Source organism: Stomoxys calcitrans, chromosome 5 (assembly GCF_963082655.1).
Source record: "Stomoxys calcitrans chromosome 5, idStoCalc2.1, whole genome shotgun sequence".
Lineage (NCBI taxonomy): Eukaryota > Metazoa > Arthropoda > Insecta > Diptera > Muscidae > Stomoxys > Stomoxys calcitrans.
The window spans coordinates 123,808,569-123,828,077 of NC_081556.1; the positions used below are offsets into that span (position 1 = coordinate 123,808,569).

Consider the following 19,509-nt stretch of genomic DNA (forward strand, 5'->3'; position numbering starts at 1 on the left):
GAAACCGTTTATTCAGGGATTAGGTTAGGTTTAGATTAGGTTTAGGTTTAGCTTAGGTTTAGGTTAGGTTTAGGTTTAGGTTTAGCTTAGGTTTAGGTTAGGTTTAAGTGGCAGTCTGCAATCAGGCTCAGACGTTTTCGTCCATTGTGATACCACAGTAACAGAAGAATGAATATGCCTTCTAGTTCCTACCGTTGAACCATCCAGATCGCTTTAAAAATCACAACAACTTGCGAATGTTCACATCCGCTATATCTTCTTCTTCTTCTTCGATGCCCTCACAGCTTCTGCAAAAGCGACCGTTTAGACAGAGACCTGTCATGACGGACATAATGACTTATACGTCTGTTCTAGCCTATGACATCAGAGCGGTAGACCTCTTTAAGTGTAGATTAGTTTTGGAATGCTCACAGCGCCTTTTTGGTGACCATCTATCATTGGTTGCCCTTCGGGCCTGGTTGACAAAACTTAGCTTACATGTCGCTAGAGGCATACCCCCAGATTCCAGTTTTCCTGCAAGCTTGTCCGCTCTACAAGTCCCCGGGGGTATCTCTGTGGCCCGGCACCCAGAACAGTTGAATTTTGAACTGTTCAGCCATTTCGTTGAGCGATCTGCGATAGTTGAGGGAAGTTTTTGTGTTCGGAAATACGTTCTTCAGGGATTTAATGGCTGCTTGGTAGTCTGAGAAGATATTTATCCAATCGTCGTTATGAGATTATATCTTAGCCATTTCACCACTTCCTTCATTGCAAGAATCTCCGCTTGATATACACTTCAGTGGTCGGGTAATCTTCTTGACATGAACAGTACAAGTTCTTCAGAGTATACACCAAAGCCCACCTGGTCGTCGAGTTTGGAAGCATCCGTTTAGAAGTCTATGTAAATTATATTTCCAGGGATATCGTAGTTTCAAACAGTTCTATCAGGAATAGTAGTACCAGACTTTTATTTTTATCAAGAAGCGCCTCAGGCAATGTGTAATCCACTCTGCCTGGAACTTCGGCCATTGTATCAAGGATAACACAGTGTCCGTAGCCGCCGCATGACCAAAGAGAAAGCTCCCTTAGCCTCTCGGCAGTGGTCGCGCCAATTTTTCTAGCCATAATGTACAGAGGCATTAGATGTAGCATTAAACTCAGTGCTTCAGAAGGTGTCGTTCTCAGTGCGGCTGTGACGCACAAACAAGCCATGCTTTGGATCTGATTGAGTATTGAACAGTAGGTGAACTTTTGAAACCCCGTCCACCAGACCACAATACCATATAGCATTATAGGTCTGACAAGTACAGTATATACCCAATGCACGATGCGCGGTCTAAATCCCCAATTTGCTCTCTTGCAGGTGTATAGGGCAAGAGTTGCCTTTCTTGACTTTCCAAAATGTTGGATTTGAAGTTCAATTTCCTGTCCATTAGCATCCGTGACCACTTTTACACCATTTTCAATTTGCTCTCTTGCAGGTGTATACGGCAAGAGTTGCCTTTCTTGACTTTTCAAAATGTTGGATTTGAAGTTCAATTTCCTGTCCATTAGCATACATGACCACTTTAACACCATTTTCTTCCAGAGACAAAAATATATTGCTAATGATTATATTTCAAAGTAGAGGAGACTATCTGATTTTGAATCTGGACCACTTGCATGTAATTAATTTTTGCGGTACTAATATTTTCCTGACCTAGACGTTTGCGTTAGACCAAACAAAATTTTGAGAATATGGTGTTGTTGTTGTAGCCGGTGAAGAACTCCATCGGGTCAATCTGGTACGTACAACCGACTGCCATGGGATTGTGAATATGGTAATTGAGAGATTGCAAATTTCTGCTGGAAGTTTTTTTTCCAGCAGCAATTTGCAACATCGAACAGGTGATTTTTTTGTTGTTCTTACACTTCTGAAAATTTTGTCTGGTAACTTTTTATTGGAAAAGTACGCGAACAGACCTATTGTTTCAAAAAAATTTTAAATTTCGTATACATACCTCATTATGTCGGCACCTGAAAATTGGGCAAATGTTGATAAATAAGCCGTTAGGCGATGATATGTTAACCATTGGGTTACTTGCACCGGTGTTGATTCGGGCATTATGTTTATTGAATTCTGCAAATAGAAAATAAAAGCACACACAAATTATACTCAGTTTTCTAGATCTCAATGCTTCCATAACTTACATAGTCATCGGTATCGGTGGCCATAACCGGTGCGGCCACCATATTGGCATCCATGATTTTCAAATTTGGAGAATTTGTTGAGGAGACACTGTTAATGGCTATGGGGCTGGCATTGGCATTTGGCGAAGCACTTGCATACGATAAAATGCCATCATATTTTGGTATATGAACTGGTGAATTTGGCCAGATTTTCATACTGAAAGAACAGCAACAAAAAGAAAAAACAAAACAATAAATTTATTATCGAATTCAGTATGCATGTACATAAATAATTTTACTTTGCAAAACATTTTTAAAAGCCTTGGCAATTTATGTTATTGTATCGTTAGCATTTAATTATAAATAAATTATGACGATGACGACTACGAAGACAACAATGTCTTCATTGGAACTCCTTTCAAGCGCCAATAAAATTGAAATACTCTTAGCTTGTTTGTGTGGTGCACTACACAAAAGTTTCTCCATAAAACACATTTAAGAAGCTCTCTAAAAATAAACACACTCATCATCATCAACATCATCATCATCATCATGAACACCATCGTCATCGATGGTGTTGTGTGTGTTTGTTATGACTCTCATAGGAATGCAGTCTCTGTCGCTGTTGGCAGAAGAACTTAAACTGCAACGGCACAGCACACCACAGCAGCAGCAGCAGCAGTAACAACATCTATGAGAATTGTATTTCTGCTGCTGCGAAACCGGTTACTTGCAATTGTTCAAAAAAGCATAACAACAAAATAACAATACTTTCAATAACAAGAGAACATACTTTCGGAGAGTTATAAGCCACCTCTTTCATACGAGAGTGTATCTCTCTCTAAGTTAAGATTTGGTAGAAAATAATTTGTGTATTCAGCTTAGCCAGTTCTAATTGATTTTTAATACGTTGCAAAAGTAGTAGAATTCAAGATATAAACTGAAAGAAATATTTCAGTACACTGAAAAAGAAAACGAAGTATGTTTCTCTTTCGAGACGAGTTCAATGATCGGAGGTTTTTGCAATGGAATTTAATTCAAGATATACACTGAAAGAAACATTTTAGTACACTGACAAAGAAAACGAAGTATGTTTCTCTTTCGAGACGAGCTCAATGATCGTAGATTTTTGCCAGAGATCGCAACACACACCAACCACTATGGGACACGTTTCGTCATTTGGTTAGAATAACTCATCGGCCGTATTAAGTGTGAAGGCTTCAAGGGCCGTACTTTGGTATGTTGTACTTATGTCCCAATATATTGCGAAAACGCCTCCATGACATAAAATACCACATTAACCACGCTCGACAGCCTTGTCTATTAGCCGCTCTTTTCCCAATGCATGTGTTTGTGTAATGGCAGATTTTTTATACCAACCACCATAGGATGGGGTTATATTAATCCGGTCATTCCGTTTGTAACACCTCGAAATATTGATCTGCGACCCCATGAAGTATACATATTTTGGATCCTCTCGACATTCTGATTCGATCTAGCCATGTCCGTCCGTCTGTCTGTCGAAATCACGATAGCGGTCGAATGCGTAAAGCTAGCCGCTTGAAATTTGCACAGATACTTCTAAGGTCGTTGGGGATTGCAAATGGGCGATATCGGATCAGATTTGGATATAGCTCTTATATAAACCGATCTCGCGATTTGACTTATTGAGACCCCAGAAATTTCTGTGACGACTTATATCAAATGTGCCAAGTACGGTCCAAATCAGTTTATAAGCTGATATAGCTCCCATGTGAACCGATATCCTGATTTGACTTCTTGTGCACCTGAAAGCCGCAATTTTTGTTCAATTTAGCTGCAATTTTGTACAAAGTGTTTTGGTATGACTTTCAACAACAATGTCAAGTATGGTTCAAATCGGTCTATAACCATATAAACCGATCTCCCGATTTGACTTCTTGTGTCCTTAAAAGTCGCAATTTTTGTCCGATTAGGTAGAGATTTTTCACATAGTATTCTGTTATGACTTCCAACAATTGTGCTAAGTACGGTCCAAATTGGTCTATAACCTGATATAGCTCCCATGTGAACCGGTATCTGGACCAAATTCGCCACAATTTACTGTTGAAAATTTCAGCAAAATCTGGTAATAAAACATTCTTATATGGGTTCAAGACCACAAATCAGGACATCGATATATGTATATAGCAGCTACACCAAATATGATACGATCTGCACCTTATTCTGGGAGGATGTGTAGGGGTTTAACATAGCTTACTCCACTTTATTTCAGCAAAATCGGGGAATTACTCCACTTAATTTCAGCAAAATAAATTGAAAGACCTTCAGTCGGAAGATCGGCCTATATGGGGGCTATGCCCAAAAATGGCCCTATTTAAACCATACTCGACACGGACGTGGAAAGGCTGAAAACTGCTCATTTTGTTATTTTTCAGCGAATAAATAAATGCGGTTTTTTTTTAACCTTAGACTTTATATTGGGAGATCGGTCTATATGGGGGGTATAATAAGATATAGACGGATTTAAACCATATTCAGCACTGAGTTTTGGGATCTTAACAGAAGTCATTGTTCCAAATATCAGACAAAGCGGGTAATAAATGTAGCTTTTAGGAGCCTTAGGCCCTAAATCGGGAGATTGGTTTATATGGGGCAATATTAAGATATAGACCGATTTTGATCATCTTCAACAGGGAGGTCGGTGATCTTAACACTAGTCATTGTGCCAAATTTTAGATTGAGATATAGCTCCCATATAAAGTGGTCCTTCGACTCGACTCCTTGAGTCTCTAGAAGTGCCGACCTTGAGTCCCGACCCTAAATCGGAAGATCGTTCTATATGGGGGCAATATTAAGATAAAGATCGATTTGGACCGTATTCAACACGGAGGTCTAGAGGGTGCAATTCTTATCCGATTTTGCTGAAATTTGGCACAGTCACTATATCTATGACCTCTAAAAAGCGTTCTAAACATGGTCTGAATCAGTCCATAACCTGATGTAGCTCCCATATAAACCGATTATACTTCTTTAGCCTCTAGAGGGCGTACTTCTTATTCGATTTAGCTGAAATTCTGCACAGTGACTTCTTCTATGCTCTCTAATATATTTACTATACTAATATAGCTCCCTTGTAAACCAATCTCCCCATTTTACTTCTAAAGTTCCTCTAGAGCGCAATTCTTATCCGATTTCGTTGAAATTTGCACAATGGTATCTACTATTGTATTTAACATCCAAGCCAAGTATGGCCCGAATTGGTTTCTAACCTGATATAGCTCTTATAGCCAGTATTGCCACTCAAGAAAATTATTTCCTACCAGAATTTGAGATAAATCCTACCAAAACCCATAAAAAAGTGATGCAACACATCAAATCATACATTTTCAACCATACATCGTATATATACGAGATCACGGTTATTTTCATAGACGATCTGGACATTTCCGTCTGTTTCTTGAAAGATAGAACCAATATCTTGATATAGCCTATTTATACGTTTCTCGCGGTAAAAAAGTCATATTTTTCCCGATTTCGATGAACAACCGTGCCGAGTTTGGATAAAGCGATCTCACGATTTAAGGATTTGAGCTCAGAAATGCGCTTTTACTAGCCATTTTCGACTTTAGAATGAGTATGGATCAGATGTGACCAACATTGTTTGCAGCTGCTTTAAAGGCCTGTTTTTCGATGAAAGCATTGAACGAACAAAGCCGCATTTTATTTTGTAATTTACCCAGAATATACGAAATTTGGAAGAGATTCCCTAACACTCGCACCAGTTTCAGTCAATATCAGATCTTACACCCCTTTTCCTGAAATTTAAAGCATTGAGACACCTTGTAACAGTATTTTAAACATACCGCTGTATATGGAAGCTATATCTATATCTGAACTGATTTTCATGTCAAATAGGTGTTATCGTTATCCCTTAAAGCCATGGGTATTTTGTACTCATGTAAATATGGATAGACTGACAGACAGAAATGCCTAAATACAATCAGGAAACGATTCTGAGTCGATCTGTATACATATTATACCGAATATAGCACCCATGCAAGCCGATCTCCCCTGGATTCCCTCTCTTTTTTGGTATTACAAACAAATTCACATAAAATATAATATGCAATGAATGAGTGACTCCCTTACTGTAACCAACTTGCACCTTCTTCCGTTGCGTATGATCAATTTTAATTTGAAAATAAAAAAATCACACACCAACTGGTGTATGTTGTACCCCATAGCGTATGATCAACATTAACTTATATCAACACTTATACGTTACATGTACACGTAAGGTTATGATAAAAAAAAAACAATAAATTGGGAGTGAAGAAATGGAGATGCTTCTACAATAACAAGTAATGTATTACATCTGTTTCTCTCTGCTGCTATTACGACAAACAGTTATTCTTGTATTTTCTGGTTAAAACTAAGTATGTTTTACACAACAACACATACTATGCAACTAGCAGCTGCACACACACATACACACACTCATACTGCATGCTTTACGATGTTAGCGAGATGAAGAAGGGGATCATATTACGCATGTCAAACAAGAATGAAAGCAATGACATATTAGTTTCTAAATATCGCTTACATGTTTATTGAGATTATTGACACATTTTTTTAATATTGATGTTCATGCATATCGTGTTTTTCTTCTCAAATGTGGACTAAATTAATTTTAATAAAATATTATTGGAAATTCATGGGCATTTAGTCTAAAGCAAATATTCATTCACTGAAAATATTTTGTTTTGTAAAATATTTTTAATTTTTTTTTTTTTAAATTTCATCTGACATCAATACCCTATGTGATTGATATATGCATTACACATCCACTGTTTAATAGACTCTTAATTATAATAATTAAAAATTATCGATTTATCCGTTTTTGTTGTTATTCCATTGCATTTTTTTTAGCCATGTGTGTGTAGCTCAGTTTCTAAACAATGTCAAGTTCTCTATTTGCGTGTCTTAATATTTGATACTACGTGCTTTAGTTTTTTTAAACCATTTTTTATTGAAAACAAGTTTTCTTTCGTATGACACAGATGGAACATACTATGCATGCATGACAAACAAATGCAGGTTTGCGCAATAAAATGTCATTCTACTTTGCATTCTAACTGAATGGCTATATTGTAATAACATGACCGTTGTCATAAATCAATAATTAAAGTTAATTATCTATAATATATAGTTGATATCAAAATAAATTGCATAACTTAGTGTATTTTTTTTAATTAATTGGACTAGATAGCCGTGAATTAGATTATTTTAGCCTATACCTACATAACAGGGGGGGTAGAGGCATAGTAACTTGCATTTGTAACACATGGTCTAAGTGGTCTATGAAAAAATTCAAAAGGAAGGGTGGTGGCAAGCACACCTACATACGCCTACAGGGAGAACGAAAGAGTTTCAAATAAATGAATGCAGGTGTATTTCTTTCGGTGCTGTGTTTTCTTTGTATACGCTTGTTATTCTACAATCCGGAGGAATAACAAGCATACTCATACATCATACAGTCCACTCACAGCGGGATCCTTCCAATTCCAACATCATCATTGTCGTTATCCTACACATTCCGTTTGTTTAAATCTTATTGGAAGACTACCACCCCCGGTCTCGGTCTATAACCGATCTTTCGATTTGACTTCTTGAGCTCATACAAGCCTTAATTTTTGTCCGACTTGGTTGAAATTTTGCGCGTATATTATACTAAGACTTTCAACAACTGTGGCAAGTCGGTCCAAATCGGTCTATAACCTGATATAGCTCCCATATATCCCCATCTTCCGATTTGATTTCTTGAACTCTTGCAAGCCGCAATTTTTGTACGATTTGGCTGAAATTTTGCATGTAGTGTTTTGTTATGACTTTCAACAACTGTGCAAAGTTCGGTTCAAATCGTTTTATAACCTGATATAGCTCCCATTTAAACCAATCTTCCGATTTGACTTCTTGAATCCTTACAAACTGCAATTTTTGTCCGATTTGGCTGAAATTTTGCATGTAGTGTTCTGTTAGGACATCCAAAAATTTTGCCAAGTTTTGTACAAATCAGTCTATAGCCTGATTTAGCTCCCATATAAACCGATCTTCCGATTTGACTTTTTGAACCCTTACAAGCCGAAATTTTTGTTCTACTTAGATGAAGTTTTGCATGCGGTGTTCTGTTACGACTTCCAACAACTGTAGCATGTACAGTCCAAAACGGTCTATAACATGATATAGCTCCCATATAAACCGGTATCTCGATTAGCCTTGTTCGGTTCGGTAGAGTTTAAGTATGCCCTTCAACTAAATTTATTTTGTATATATTTTTGACAGAATCCATGGTGGTGGGTTCCCATTAATTCGGCCCGGCCGAGCTTAGCACGCTTTTACTTGTTATTACTTGATTAAACTATCTTATTTTACATGCCAAAAGAAGGAATTTCGATTCAAAACAATAATTGAAATATTTATATTTACTGTAAAGCGCCTAAAATACTTTCACAGTTTATTTATGTTGAATGTCAGAAAAAGATGAAGATGCATAAGAAAATATGTCACCTTTGAAAGCTGAAGTGTGAAGTAAAGTGAAGTGTTACCAGATTGATTCGATTTTTTATACCCTACACCACTACTGTGGTACAGGGTATTATAACTTAGTGAATTTGTTTGTAACACCCAAAAGGAAGAGAGATAAACCCATTGATTAGTACACCGATCGACTCAGAATCACTTTCTAAAACGATTTAGCTATGTCCGTCTGTCCGTCTGTCTGTCTGTCCGTCTGTCCATGTTAATTTGTGTACAAACTACAGGTCGGAGATTTCATCCGATCGTCTTCAAATTTGGTACAGTCATGTTTTTCGGCCTAGAGACGAAGCCTATTGAAATTGGAAAAAACCGGTTCAGATCTGGGTATAGCTCCCATATATGTTCGTCAGATTTTCAGTAACAATTCAATAAAATAGTTAATTGTTAACTGATTCTCTCGAAATTTGGCAGGAAGGATTTTCTTATGACTCTCGACATTACTGGTGAATTTCATGGAAATATATATATATATGTATATATTGGATTGCCCAAAAAGTAATTGGGCAATCCAAGAAAGTAAATGCATTTTTAATAAAACTTAGAATGAACTTTAATCAAATATACTTTTTTTACACTTTTTTTCTAAAGCAAGCTAAAAGTAACAGCTGATAACTGACAGAAGAAAGAATGCAATTACAGAGTCACAAGCTGTGAAAAAATTTGTCAACGCCGACTATATGAAAAATCCGCAATTACTTTTTGGGCAACCCAAAAGTCAGATTTTTGCATCTAGAGCCACTGCAAGCACATTTATTTACCAATCTTGTCAAAATATTGCACAACGCTTTCTTCGACGACTAGCACAATATACATAGAGTTTGGTCAAAATAGGTTCAGATTTAAATATAGCTCCCATATATATGTTCGTCCGATTTCCAGAAATTTTGCAATAAAATGGTCTTTTGTTAACCGATTTTCTCGAAATTTGGCAGAAGCGATTTTCTCTTGACTCTCAATATTACTGGTGAATTTCATAGAAATCGGTTCAGATTTAGATATAGCTCTCATATATATATCGTCTGATTTTAACTTTTAGAGTCACAGCAAGCGCATTTATTGATCCATCTTGTCAAAATATTGCACAACGCTTTCTTCGACGACTATCACAATATACATAGAGTTTGGTCAAAATAGGTTCAGATTTAGATATAGCTCCCATATATATGTTCGTCCGATTTCTAGAAATTTTGCAATAAAATGGTCTTTTGTTAACCGATTTTCTCTAAATTTGGCAGTAGGGATTTTCTCTTGACTCTCAATATTACTGGTGAATTTCATGGAAATCGGTTCAGATTTAGATATAGCTCTCATATATATATCGCCTGATTTTAACTTCTAGAGTCACAGCAAGCGCATTTATTGACCCATCTTGCCAAAATTTTGCAAAACGCTTTCCTCGACGACTGCCACAGTATCTGAGGAATTTGCTCGAAATCGGTTGAGATTTAGGTCTAGCTCTTATATATATGTTCGTCCGATTTCGGAGAAATATTCCAAAAAAGTCCTGATTTGTTAACCGATTCTGTCGAAATTTTGCAGGAAGGATTTTCTTATGACTCTCAATATTACTGGTGAATTTCATAGAAATCGGCCCAGATTTAGATATAGCAGTCATATATGTATATCGCCAGATTTTCACCCCAAGAGCCACTGCAAGCGCATTGTTTGACCAATCTTTCCAAAATTTTGCAAAACGCTTTTCTCGACGATTACCACATTATCTGAAAAGTTTGCCCGAAATCGGTTTAGAATTAAATATAGCTCCCATATATATGGTCGTCAGATTTTGGGTAATTTGCCATAATGTTGTCATTTGTCAACCGTAGTTTTTATAGTTAGAACACATTTGCTCGCCGAGGTTTATCAAAATTGATTCAGAATTGGATATAGGTCCCATATTGTACTTATAGGGTAGGTGTATGGTATTATACAGTCGGCACAGCCCGACTTTTGCCCTCCCTTACTGTTTTTTTTTGTATTTCAAGAGTGTAGATAATAGAATTCCGTTATTATTTTGTTCAAATTTTTAAGTTGAAAAATTAAATTGTTGCTTTGAAAACCTGTCATTGGCCCCATAGTGCATTGCCACCTTTTGTGGCACATTTTGTTTAAACTATAATCTTGGCTAGATTTGTTTAGTAAGTTGTATTTGTACATAAGTATTGATAGTTGCGTGAGTATTTTATACGCCTGCTGAGGAGAGTCAGCATATGTACAGAGAGAGAGAGCAAATTCGATGATTCGATAATTGATATCTTTGATTTATTCTTCTCTTCAGAAACAAAGTTATCGTTTTCAAAATGTTATCGGTAAAAAAAAACCAAAATTAAGGCTATTGTATGCATTTTTTGTTATTCTAATGTAAATAAAATAACTGTAAACTCAATTAAATAACTGTTAACAACAATAAGCTGGTAATCCCTTTTGGAAAATTCTTTTTGCTGTGATTCATATCTAATAATTTTTTCAGAAAAAAATTTTATGTTTCTTAGTCCCATGCGGGGAAGATGATGAGACGTTGGAGCATTTCCTTTGTCATTGCCCGGCTTTCGCGTCCAACAGATACCGGTACTTAGGTGGAGACACAATATCAGACATCAACCAACTTAGGGGAGTGGTATTGAAAACAATTAAGGATTTTGTAAGTAGCACGGAATTCTTAACTTAAAATTTTCTTTTTAGAGGTAACTTTATAGTTTTTAGAGCGCACAACAAGTCGATTACAGGCTTAGGTGTATGTCCATAGTGGCATGGGGCGGATTAATGTCTGCACCCTCTTTTCAACCTAACCTAACCTAGTCCCAAGTCACATTTAATTATTTTGCTTGCCGAAATTCTCTATTTATAGTAGAGCGAGATAGGAGTTATGGTTTCCCTTGGTCGCCCCCGTAGCCGAGTTGATAGCGTGTTCAACTTACTAGTGCGAGGGTCATGGGAGGAAATGGGATATGAGTCTTTTTAGAAAAAAGACCTACGAATTCCATTTCCATATTTCTTGCCACTTTTTACAAAAGGCTGAGGAAGGAATGGCAAATAAAATTGCCTAATGTTGATAGACCTATGGAGCCAAGGATCTTTTCTTTCTATAAAAGTTTTTTTTTAGTTTAAATTAACTTTAAAATACCAAAAACCTAATGTTTTTCTTTCTAAAAAAGTTTTTTTTTTTTTTAATTTACTTTTAAAATATAACGATTAAGACTTACTATTCGGGGCTGAAACAACCAGCTGTGGTGGTTGGCGTCGATGTTATCAAATCAAGCGGTATGTCCGTCATAATGGTGCATTCGTAGCTGGGTTGAAATTTATCCTGTTCCGATTGAGGACGTTTTTGTATTTTTTCACGATCTTGTTTATGTTTGCGGTCAGCTCCTTTTAATTTAAAAACCTTCAAAGACAAAGAAAAAGAAAATTTCATATTAATAAAAAACTAAAAAATTTTATTTTTTAATTTTTTGTTAAAAGTTCAAAATGTATTTTTGTGTGTGTCCGACACTCACCTTAACTTGGCAGGCTGCAGCATGTATGGGCTGTTTGACAGCTGAATTTAGCAAATTATTGGGAGTCAAATTTCCCGTTTGGCTATGAGGTGAGCCTATGGCCACAACTCCGCCTGCACCTCCCAAAGGTGAGGATGGGGCCACCACTGTTGTGGGTGGGGTTTTGGTGCCAGAGCCGGCGCCGCCAACGCCTGTAACGCCGCTGCCACCGTTAGCACTATTGCTATTTGGATTGTTATTCTCTAAGTATGTCTCGATTTGTAAACGAAATGGTACACCTTTTTCGCCACCGTGTTTCTTTGGCGTAAACTCTGTGGATATACAGTTAACCTTTATGTAAACGCCGACCTCCTTCATGGGATCCCAAAAGATCTCCACCGTATTCAAATAGTTTGGATTTAATGGCTGAGATACATGACACAGGCCATAGGAGAGTGGTAAGTCAACTTCAATAATACGCTCGCCGGGACGTGAGGCCTGCCATTGTTGCATTTGTTCACGTTCCATGTACTGCAGACGACGCTCGTGGAAGCATATCTTGATAACACTCTGCAACAAAAGTTTAGATACAATTTCATTTCAATACATTTACATATTCAGATAGCCATATGTATGTAGGTATTATGTATATGTATACATATATATGTATATGGAAAAACTATGATTTCATATGCAATTGAGTTCAATATGTTTGTTGAGTTTGTAGTTTTTGTTTGAACAATCAAAACAAAATAATTGATATCTATATCGAAATGACCTCTTTAATCAAAAGAGCCTTAAACAATTGGCTGGTTGACGATGACTGTAACTGTTGATCGCTGTCATGTGCCATCATCATCATCGTCATCATCATGATCATATGAGCAAAGTGATTCAGACAAAAAGTGTGGCACAAAAACACCGAAAGTGGCATATAGTAAACACTCGAACAAAAAAATGTTGCAAATAAATTTTTGTACTTAGCAATAGGACTTACCAAAAAACAAGTAAAAGCATGCTAAGTTCGACCGGGCGAATCTTGGGAACCCACCACCATGGATTCTGCCAAAAATGTATACAAAATAAATTTAGTTGAAGGGCATTATTTCTGTCAAACCAGCAGGAACCGAACAAGAATGATCGAAAGACCGGTTTACATAGGAATAACATCAGGTTATAGACTGATTTGGACTGTATTAGAAGTCATACCAAAACACCGCAAGCAAAATTTCATCCATATCGAAAAAAATTGCAGCTTCCAGGGGCTCAAGAATTAAAATCGGGAGATCGATTTATATGGGAGCTGTATCAGGTTATAGACCGATTTGAACCGTACTTGGCACAGTTGTTAGAAGTCTTAACAGAACACTACACCCAAAATTTCAGGCAAATCGAACAAAAATGGCAGCTTGCAAGGGTTCAAAAAGTCAAATCGGGAAATCGGTTTATATGGGACCTATATCAGATTAAAGACTGATTTGAACCGTACTTTGCACAGTTATTGAAAGTCAAAACAGACAAAATTTTACCCAAATCCGACAAAAAAGGCGGCTTGTAACGACTCAAGAAGTCAAATCGGGATGTCGGTTTATATGGGAACTATATCAGATTATAAACCGTACTTAGCACGGTTGTTGGAAGTTATAGCAGAACACTACATGCCAAATTTCAAGCAAATCGGACAAAAAATGCGGCATCCAGAGGCTCAAGAAGTCAAATCTGGAGATCGGTTTATATGGGAGCTATATCAGGTTATAGATCGATTTGGACCGTATTCAACATAGTTGTTGGAAGTCATAACAGAACACTTTATGCAAAATTTCAGCCAAATCGGACAAAAATTGCAGCATGTAGGGACTCAGGAAATCAAATCGGGATATCGGTTTATATGGGAGCTATTTCAGATTATAAACCGATGTGGACCGTACTCGGCACAGTTGTTGGAAGTCATAACAAAACACTACATGCAAATTTTTAGCCAAATCCGACAAAACTTTCGGCTTTCAGGGGCTCAAGAAGTCAAATCGAGAGATCGGTTTATATGGGAGCTATATCTAAATCTGAATCGATATGGCCCATTCGCAATCCCCAATGATCTACATCAATTTTAAGTATCTGTGCAAACTTTCAAGCGGCTAGCTTTGCGCGTTCGATCGCTATCGTGATTTCGACAGACGGACGGACGGACATGGCTAGATCGACTCAGAACTTCGAGACGATCAAGAATACATATAATTTATGGGGTCTACGACAGAATGACTAGATTAGTATACCCCCATCCTATGGTGGTGGATATAAAATCGTATGCCAAAGTAAATGTTTTCTTAAAAAGTTGAAAATATTCAATATAACAGCCAACAAGCAAAAAGCCATTAATTTCGGCCGGGCTGAACTTTGGATACTCATCACCTCGGTTATATATATGTAAACCCCCTTGTCCCAAATTCGTCACGGACATTGATTGGTCTTATAAATAAAAGTCACTGTTGAATTTTGTATTTAAAATTTCAACAAAATCGGGTAATACATAAAGCTTTTATGAGTTTCAGACCCTTAACCGGTATTTCGGTCTATATGACTGCTATATCTAAATACAGTGCGATCTGAACCATATTTAAGTCGGATGTTGGGAAGCGTAAAACTACTCACTGTTTCAAATTTCAGCGAAATCGGTTAAAAAATAAAGCTTTTATGGGCTTCAGACCCTTTATCGGGAGATCGGTCTATATGCCAGCTATATCTAAATATAGTCCGATCCGCACCATATTTGGAACGGATGTCGGGGAGCTTAAAGCAACTCGCTGATCCAAATTTCAGCAAAATCGGACAATAAATAAAACTTTTAAGCGCTTCAGACTCTTTATCGGCAGATCGGTCTATATGGGAGCTATATCTAAATGTAGTCCGACCTGAACCATATTTGAGTCGGATGTTGGAAAGCCCAAAATTACTCACAGTTTCAAATTTCAGCGAAATCGGTTAAAAAATAAAGCTTTTATGGGCTTCAGAACCTTTATCGGCAGATCGGTCTATATGGCATCTATATACAAATATTGTCCGATTTTATCCATATTTAGGTCAGATTTCGGCACGCTTAGAATAACCGACTGTTTCAAATTTCAGCGAAATCGGGTAATAAATAGAGCTTTAGACTCTTTATCGGCACATCGGTCTATATGGCAGCTATATCCAAATATAGTCCGATTTGATCCATATTTACGTCAGCTGTTCGGGAGGCTTAAAATAACCGACCGTTTCAAATTTCAGGTAAATTGGGTAATAAATAAAGCTTTTATGGGTTTCAGACCCTTTATCGGCAGATTGTCCGATTTGAACCATATTTGGATCAGAAGTCGGAAACCCTTAATCTACTCACAGTTTCAAATTTCAGCGAAATCGGATAAAAAATAAAGCATTTTTGGCCATTAGACCCATTGTCGGCAGATCGGTCTATATAGCAGCTATATCCAAATATTGTCCGTTCAAGAACTGAACCAGCGTGCATCTAAAAGACGTATCTGTGCCAAATTTCAGCTCAATATCTTAATTTTTTAAGCTGTAGGGTGATTGCCACAGATGGACGGACAGACGGAAAGACAAACGAACATCGTTAAATCGTCTTAGAATTTTACGAAAATCCGAAATTTACATACTTTGTAGAGTCGCAAATTGATATTTCGATGTGTTGCATACGGAGTGACTAAATGAATATACCCCCTATCCTACAGTGGTGGGTGTAAAAATGTTTCTATGCCCGCCTATAGAGCTGATAGCCTTCTATGCTTAACTATTTTTTGAGTGTAAAATCATCTAGTGCGAAATTTTTCCGCTCACATCAGTAAGTAAATCCTCTTTTGCCCCTTAAGTCTTTGCCTCCTTTGCAATTTGTTAGTGGCCATTGTTTTTGTTTAAAGTCTGGCAATTGTTTCTAATTAAAATATATTAAAAGCAATTAAGACAATTGACTAAATGTTAAAAGAAAACAACAGCAACAACATGAGAAAATGGCAAAACAAAATTTACTTCACATTGTAAGCCTCTAAATACAAGTAATAGCTTTTTTATTAACGTTTAAATAATTTTTGCATGTTCTTCACACATGCTCTGCTCTCTGCGTGTCAGTGCATGACAAATCGAAAGTGACCATAGCAACCACACCACATGGTGGTGGCACTACATACATACCTTAAGAATTTTATCCCTATACATGGATAAGTCACCGATTTTCTTCAATTTAATTTCATAACTCTGACCCTGATTGAGATATGTTAGGGTGTCCTCATTATTTTTTGTAGCAATGGATGTGGCAGCTGCCAAAATGTATTGGAATCTGAATAAAGACAAAAGAGTCCAGCAAGACAAAGTTAGGGTTTAATTGTTGGTATTTCCGTTATCTTATGCTATTCTAGTTTCATTCGACTCACTTGTAATCGTCTGAATTGACAACGGCTGCATTTGTTGTTGCTATGGGTGTTGAAGATCCAGCACGTCCAAGAGGATTTTGTTCTATTTTACTGGCATCAACTACGGTTAGCAGTTGGCGTGCTGTGGGCGGAAAAAAAAAAAAAAAATGACAAAAATAAGGTTAGCATAATATTTGAAAAAGTTTTTCTATCAAATAAATTTTTAGAAAATAAAATATCGACCATATTTTCTATAAAACATTTTTTGATAAATTTTCAAAAAAAAAGAACCAAATAAAATTTAAAAAAAAATACGAAATTTTGATCACCACCACCATAGGATGGGTATATACTTATCTAGTCATTCCGTTTGTAACACCTCGAAATATTCGTCTAAGACCCCATAAAGTATATACATTCTTGATCGTATCGTCGTTCTGAATCGATATAGCCATGTCCGTCCGTCCGTCTGTCGCAATCACGATAGAGGTCGAACGCGTAAAGCTTGCCGCTTGAAATTTTGCACAAATACTTAATATGGATGTAGATCGTTGGGGATTGCAATTGGGCCATATCGGTTCAAATTTAGATATAGCTCCCATATAAACCGATTTCCCAATTTCCCGATTTGACTTCTTGAGCACCTGGAAGCTACAATTTTTATCCAATTTGGCTGAAATTTTGCATTTGATGTTCCTTTACGACATCTAACAACTGTGCCAAGAACGGTCCGAATCGGTCTTAGCCTGATATAGCTCCCATATAAACCGATCTCCCGATTTGACTCCTTGAGCCCCTGGAAGCCGTAATTTTTACCCGATTTGACTGAAATTTTGTTCTGTTATGACTTCCAACAACTGTGTCAAGTACGGCCAAAATCAGTCTATAACCTGAAAGAGCTCTCATATAAACCGTTCTCTCCATCATCCTTGTTTGGTTGCTAAAAGCTTTAATTTTTGCTGGTTTGACAGAAGTTTGTTATGTAGAATAAAATTATGACCTACAACTTAATTTATTTTGTATAAATTTTTAGCAGAATCCATGGTGGTGAGTTCCCATTATTCTTCCCGGCCGAACCTCGCACGCTTTTACTTGTTTAGTTTAATGAAATTTCGAAGAAACGGATTACAGCTAAATTTTTTTTCAGCCTTATAGTAGCATAAACAACTAAAATTCGGTCGGGCCGAATTTTATATACCCTCCACCTTGGATCGCATTTGTCAAGTTCTTTCGCCAAGAACTCTTTATAGGCCAGCAAAGGATAATGTATAACAAGTAAAAAGGCGTTAAGTTTGGTCAGATAGAACTTTGCATATCCACCACCTCGGGTATATATGTAAATTGTATTTCGTCGTAATGAGGTGAAATATTCGTAATTTATGCCCCCATAGCAGCTATATCGAAATATGACCCGATTTGGACCAAATTCGACACGGACATTGAGTGATATAATAAGTGTAAGTCATTGTTCAATTTTGTAGAACAAAATATTGGTCTTTTTGGTAGCTATATTCAAATATAGACCGATCTGAACCATATACGACACGGATGGGTTAAGCCTTACAAAAGTCACTGTCCAAATTTTCAGCAAAATCAGTCAATAAATGCTCCTTTTATGGGCCCAAGACCTTCAATCGAGCGATCTGTCTAAATCGCAGTTATATCCAAATCTGCACCGATCTGGGCCAAATTGCAGACAGACATCGAACGGCCTAACACAACTCACTGTCCCGAGTTTCGGCGAAATCGGACAAAAAATGCGCCTTTAATGGGCCCAAGACCTTAAATCGAGAGATCGGTCTATATGGCAGCTATATTCAAATCTGCACCGATTTGGCCCAAATTGAAGAGGGATGTCAAAAGGCCTAACACAACTCACCGTTTCAAATTTCAGCAAAATCGGATAATAAATGGGCCTTTTATGGACCCAAGACCTTAAATAGAGAGATCGGTCTATATGGCAGCTATATCCAAACCTGAACCGATCTGGGCCAAATTGAAGAGGGAGATGTCAAAAGGCCTAACAAAACTCACCGTTCCAAATTTCAGCAAAATCAGATAATAAATGGGCCTTTTATGCGCCCAAGACCTTAAATCGAGAGATCGGTCTATATGGCAGCTATATCCAAACCTGAACCGATCTGGGCCAAATTGCCGAAAGATGTCTAGTGGGCTAACACAAGTCACTGTCTCAAATTTCAGCAAAATCGGATAATTAATGTGGCTGTTATGGGGCCAAAACCTTAAATCGGGGATCGGTCTAAATGGCAGCTATATCCAAATCAGCACCGATCTTGGCCAAATTAAAGGAGGATGTCGAAAGGCCTAACACAACTCACTGTCCCAAATTTCGGCGACATCGGACCATAAATGCGTCTTAACTGGGCCCGAAACCTTAAATCGAGAGATCGGTCTATATGCCAGCTATATCCAAATCTGAACCGATCTGGGAACACAACTCACTGTCCCATGGCTAGATCGTCTTAGGTTTTTATGATCAAGAATATGTATACTTTGTAGGATCGGAAATGGATATTTCGATGTGTTGAAAACAGAATGACAAAATGAGTATACCCCCATCCTTCCGTAGTGGGTTTAAAAATGTGCTGCTATTTGAGCTATGTCATTTGAGCTATGTAATAAACCGATTCTGACCATACTTGGTTGTTGGAGACCAAAGTAGAATTAATTGTGGAAAATTTCAGCCAAATCAGATGAGAATTGCGCCCTATAGTTGCTGAAGAAATAAAATCGGGAGAACTGTTTATATGGTTATGGCCCGGCCTACACGGGATAACTATGAGCACCACACAGGCTGAAACTTTGAGCGTCTTCTTGTGTGGTGTCCATCGTTATCACGGAAAGCTAAGCTGAAAGCTACCGGGCGCGTCCATAGGTTGCCG

The 19,509-nt window shown here is 37.4% G+C and overlaps 1 protein-coding gene across 2 annotated transcripts in view; it reads right to left on the reverse strand.

Moving 5' to 3' along the window:
- LOC106091612 (upstream-binding protein 1) overlaps nucleotides 1-19,509 on the reverse strand; it is a 64,627-nt gene that overhangs the window by 4,610 nt on the left and 40,508 nt on the right. For both annotated transcript variants that reach the window (XM_013258185.2, XM_059368681.1), the window contains exons 6-11: nucleotides 16,628-16,748; nucleotides 16,389-16,533; nucleotides 12,225-12,773; nucleotides 11,931-12,112; nucleotides 2,170-2,365; nucleotides 1,980-2,098 (exon numbers count right to left, since the gene is read on the reverse strand). In XM_013258185.2, coding sequence (XP_013113639.2) covers nucleotides 1,980-2,098; nucleotides 2,170-2,365; nucleotides 11,931-12,112; nucleotides 12,225-12,773; nucleotides 16,389-16,533; nucleotides 16,628-16,748 — 1,312 coding nt within the window. The remainder of the gene's footprint in view (nucleotides 1-1,979; nucleotides 2,099-2,169; nucleotides 2,366-11,930; nucleotides 12,113-12,224; nucleotides 12,774-16,388; nucleotides 16,534-16,627; nucleotides 16,749-19,509) is intronic.